This window comes from Mauremys mutica, unplaced genomic scaffold, assembly GCF_020497125.1.
Source record: "Mauremys mutica isolate MM-2020 ecotype Southern unplaced genomic scaffold, ASM2049712v1 000292F_np12_subseq_838507:862819_obj, whole genome shotgun sequence".
In the NCBI taxonomy this organism is placed as follows: domain Eukaryota; kingdom Metazoa; phylum Chordata; order Testudines; family Geoemydidae; genus Mauremys; species Mauremys mutica.
In genome coordinates, this window is record NW_025422901.1 from 1 (window position 1) to 5,301 (window position 5,301).

Below are 5,301 nucleotides of genomic sequence, written 5' to 3' on the forward strand. Positions count from 1 at the left end.
GTTACGATTTATGAACCCATGCTCCTAGTACAAACAGTAGTTCCAACATTGGGCTAAATCCTGTTTCCACTTAGGCCTTGGCTACACTTGCAAATTTGCAGCGCTGCAGCAGGGTGTGAAAACACACCCTCTCCAGCGCTGCAAATTGCGGCGCTGCAAAGCGCCAGTGTGGTCAAAGCCCCAGCGCTGGGAGCGCGGCTCCCAGCGCTGTCCGTTATTCCCCACAGGGAGGTGGAGTACGGACAGTGCTGGGAGAGCTCTCTCCCAGCGCTGGCACTTTGACTACACTTAGCGCTTCAAAGCGCTGCCGCGGCAGCACTTTGAAGTACAAGTGTAGCCAAAGCCTTAGTGGAAAATCTCCTATTGAGTTCAAGGTGGACCAGGATTTGGCCATTATTTTCAAAGATAGCTTTTACAATGTGTACAGTACTAGCTTGGTGATAATAGGCCACAATTGTTCCCACTCAACATGTTGCAGTGAAGTTGGAGTCATCAGCAGGACCAGATTAACACATCACTGGGCCATAGGCAAACATACACTCCTGTGCCCCTACTTTCTAATATGAATAACAACAAACAGCTAATGAAAAGAAGGGGAAAAATACACTTCGCTGATGTGCCCTCCCATTCAGGTCACTGCAGTAATTCCTGTCTCAGCCAGTCATTTTCTGCTGTTAGAGGAGGAAGTGGTTTCTTTACCCACTGCCCTTCTCTTTCCTTGGCTCTGCTGGGAATGGCAAAGTGAGTTGCAGTTATGTGTGAGAACTATCTTTGCCCACTGGTGTGGATTTGCATGCAGATTGAAAGTACTACACTCACTTGCCTGAGTGGCTGTGCATGGTGGGGGTTGCAACACCACTGACATTTGGCCTGTCTGCCTGTCTTTCGTGTACAAAGACAAAACCAAAAAATCAAAAACATTCCCCCACCCCCTACGAAATTGGGCTCCAGGCACATGCCTAGTTTGCCTTTGCATTAATTCAGTCCTGGTCACCACATGCTGCTGTTGCACATAGTCTTAGAAGTTCTTTTTGTTAATGAATGAGCAGTAGCCACTCTTTGAAGAATTTGTGTATTATTGCTAGTTTTGTTATGCAGTTTCATTTTGGAGAAGCTGTTGCAAACAGCAAGAAACTTTGCACTCTGTCTTAATGTCTCTAAGTAGAGGCTGTTTTTGAGGTAAGAGTTACTCCCTGGGAACCAGGCATTAGTGTTTTGGTGGAGATTACTAAAAGAGGGATTTGTCTGCTGGACGTTTATGACAACTTTGGTTCCAGGACTGGTGAATATACTATGAATAAACCCATTACTCTAAGAAAATACCTGGACTCAACAGCACTAATTTCTCATCCAATGAGAAATCAACATGCAAGACCTCAACATCTGATACCACTTAGCAGAGGGTGACAATATAAAATACAGTGTGCTTGCCTTGTTAAAGTGTAGAAGAGGTTTCCTCTCCATTTTTTTGGTATGAAGTCATCTAGAGTAATAATGCTGTTGACAATGCTGCTCTACTGTCTACTGGTTTTACAGTTTTGAAATAATCTTTGTTGTATGTTGAAAACAGTGTGCCATTTGCAGGGAGACGAGGGGAAAGTTGGATAAAATGTGGGGTTTTTACACTTTGAAGTTTCCAGATTTGACAAAACCTGATAAACAATGGGCAGGTAGCTCTAAATATAAGGGACTCCCATGTAGCTATAATTGTTGGACAAATGCTTAACAAATTGTTGGACTCTGTGATTTACACCTATTATTGCGGTCTGGTGACGTTCTGGGAGGGAATGTATTTCAAGAAGCATAACCCCAGCTGGAGCGCCCAGGCACTAGGGAAAGTATAGACCAGGGGTAGGCAACCTATGGCACACGTGCCGAAGGCGGCACACAAGCTGATTTTCAGTGGCACTCTCACTACCCAGGTCCGGGGGCTCTGCATTTTAATTTAATTTTAAATGAAGCTTCTTAAACATTTTAAAAACCTTATTTGCTTTACATACAACAATAGTTTAGTTATATATTATAGACTTATAGAAAGAGACCTTCTAAAAATGTTAAAATGTATGACTGGCACGCGAAACCTTAACTTAGAGTGACTAAATGAAGACTCGGCACAGCACTTCTGAAAGGCTGCCGACCCCTGGTATAGACTCTGCCCCTGAAGTCTAAAAAACTACCTGCTAGAGGTGATGAAGCAAATCCATTTGTTGTTTGCAATCTGCTCACAACAAGATTCGTTACATGCTCAACAACGCCAGGAGAGGGGTATCAAAAAGCCACACTGATCTGGGGTCCTGCTTCCAACTGCTTTTAATTTGGCAGAAAAGTTGCTGGAATAATCTTAGCTGTAGTTGGATTTGTAACCAAAGCTATTAGGTGACCTTTCCTAGGGCTACCTCATCCGAGCTTGTTGCTGGGGTATTGGTTTGAGCGTCTGGGTGTCTGTGATTACTCATTCAAAAACCAGGCCCTGGTCACTCGATTACAGACCTAAAAGTCGCAATATTATAACAAAAAAAACTTCAACGAGAAACTGCTGAATTGGAATTAATTTGCAAAGTGGTCACCATTAAATTAGGCTTAAATAAAGACTGGGAGTGGATGGGTCATTACACAAAGTAAAACTATTTCCCCATGTTTATTTCCCCCCCTCCCCCATTGTTCCTCACACCTTCTTGTCACCTGCTGGCAATGGGCCATTTTGATTACCACTACAAAAAGGTTTTTTTGTTTTTTGTTTTTTCCCCTCTCCTGCTGGTAATAGCTCAGCTTAACTGATCACTTTCATTAGAGTGTGTATGGCAACACCCATTGTTTCATGTTCTCTATATATATATCAATATCGATATCTTCGTACTGTATTTTCCACTACATGCATCCGATGAATTGAGCTGTAGCCCACGAAAGCTTATGCTCAAATATAAGGTGCCACAAGGACTCCTGTTCTTTCTGCTGATTCTGTGACGCTAGAAGTGCAGAGCCATTAAATTTACTTCAGTGTAAGTCCCCATAGCAGAGATTTTTAGCCACAATGCTCATCTCACCATGACTCTAAGTAGTGCATAAAGACTAAATAAATAACGTTTTTTTTCCCTTTTATCTTTGGTACTTTCAAAGAGCCTATCCACATGGTGTATGAGGCTGTATTAGCAGTTGTGGGATGAGCCAACCTTGCTAGTCTAGCATTTCAAAACCCCCAAAGGTAGCAAGAGAAAAGTGGGGAGAGTGGAAGGCTACCACCCACACTGTCAAAAGGAGCAAAAGGTAACAGTGGGACATGGGGCCAGTTGGATGCTAGATGTAAGGAGGAGGGATCACGGATGATGCTGGCAACCCCAAACCAAGTGATACTTGGCAGTTTCTGTTGCATTTGCTTTGGAAGTGGGGTGCATGAGCCCAGACATGCTGAAATTGAAGACACTGTGTGTGTGAACTCTTACGAACCAAAATTCTTATGTTTTGCAAAGCTAAATGGGCAGTCCCAGGAGAAAGCAGATGGAAGAGGGAGCAGACATAATCTAACTATGCCCCTTATCCTTTAAAATTACATGAAACAACATGACTTTTTCAGCCTAGTCTACATTAGATATACAGTTATATATGGTACAGAGCACATAATAAAGTGATTGCCAACAGCATTTCTCTTGTCCTGCCAAACAAATCACTAACCTGAGACAATGGCTTCTTCTGTCCACAATTGATCCCGCCAATAAAGATCATATTGGGCATCACAGGCATGGGATACTCAAACACAAAATCAAGTCTCTTCAGCCAAATGGATCCATGACTTAAAAGTTCCTTCATGGTCATCGGTCTTTGCAGAAACTCAGAGGCCAGACTTTCAAATTGTGAATAAGCAATATCACAGAGAAGGGACTCTGATGAGCTGATTATTAGGTTCTTCACACGCTGGGTAAATGTCATACGGTCTGTGTTAGATGAAAGCATTCTTGGGACATAAGAAGGTGGGTTTGGACATTGAGCAGCCTCAGCGTCGACGCCACATGGGATTCCCCGTAAGAAGAAAATAGAAGGGATAGAAAGATGCAAAGCTATGATCTGCCCACAGGGCAACATGGGATCTGTAAAGACAGCATCAAAGTTACTCCCTTCAATGTATCCCATCAGCTCTCTGTTGTACAGTAAGTGTGTACAAGTGGCAAAGAGCAGAGCAGAGGTGCGCTTAACATTTTCAAATATTGTAATAATCCTTAATGGAAAAGGTTGTTCCTTAAAACTGGTTTCAGCAAATGTGAGAAAATGTCCATCCAGCTCTTCCTTTGTGAAAGGCACAGGATACGTTTTCATCATGTACGACTCTGATGCTCCCATGAACAGATTTATTTCTGGTGCAACAACAATTATTTCATGTCCTCTCTGCCTTAGTTCATTGAGCACTGCTCTCATGCTGAGCCAGTGACTTCCATCCATAGGCATCACAAGCAGCTTCCCACCAGCAGCAAAACTCAACGAGGACATGAAAAGAAGCAGCACTGTGGTAAGTGAGTGCCAACGATGAACCCCAGGAGACATTTCTCCAGTGAAAGCTCACTGCACTGTGCATGCACAGACATGTATGGCTAAGTTTTATACCAATAAACACACCCTCTGGCAATACTTCATAATTCCACCCATGTACCTTGGACCTTGTCAGCTTGTCAAATGTTTATTGTTAGAGGGCTGCATGCTATGAAATTGGGGAGGGGATTAGGGATTGTAAAAGCCTGACATTAGAATGGCAAATTGACAATGGGTGTGCTTGCTCCTACAAGATACCTCCAGGGAAATCTTTGCTATTGAACAAGCTCCAAGAACAAGTAATACTTTAACCATTATAGCCTATTATTCCTTTACAATGACACCTATCCCTGGGATATGTGAAAGTAGAATTAATTATATTGTAAAAATAGAAAGGATTAAAGAAATGTTGTATGTACCTTTAAGCAGAAATAAGAAATGTTGAAATACAGGTGCCAGGAAAAGAAACATTAGGCATAAACAATGGTGCTAATGGCGAAACATTAACAGAAGATGGGTAATAGTTAGTAAGGAAATAAGATATGCATGTCTAGCCCAGGTAAACTTATCAGATTCTGCTTCCTTTGTTATCTTGTTAAGTTCTCACCCTTTTATCTGTATAAATAAGATAGTTTGTGTCTTGCATGGTGCTCACATTATCTGGGTGTTATTAGCAGAGTGCTGTGCTAATAAAACAGAGTGGTCTGACAAACTGTGAGTCCTGAGTCTAACTTTAACAGATACAAGAGAAAACTGTTTCATCTGAACATGTTGCTATGTTGC

At 42.3% G+C, this 5,301-nt stretch overlaps 1 protein-coding gene across 1 annotated transcript; it reads right to left on the minus strand.

Annotated features, from left to right (window-relative positions):
* Positions 1-3,594: 3,594 nt before the first annotated feature.
* Positions 3,595-4,951, minus strand: LOC123357053 (UDP-glucuronosyltransferase 1A1-like). Its single transcript, XM_045000299.1, has one exon. It carries the CDS (start codon positions 4,531-4,533, stop codon positions 3,595-3,597), a length of 939 nt encoding a protein of 312 aa, XP_044856234.1. The 5' UTR covers positions 4,534-4,951.
* Positions 4,952-5,301: the final 350 nt, after the last annotated feature.

Excerpts from the sequence above, each read along its gene's own strand:
- LOC123357053 (XM_045000299.1), bottom strand. The coding sequence starts at position 4,533 with ATGTCTCCTGGGGTTCATCGTTGGCACTCACTTACCACAGTGCTGCTT.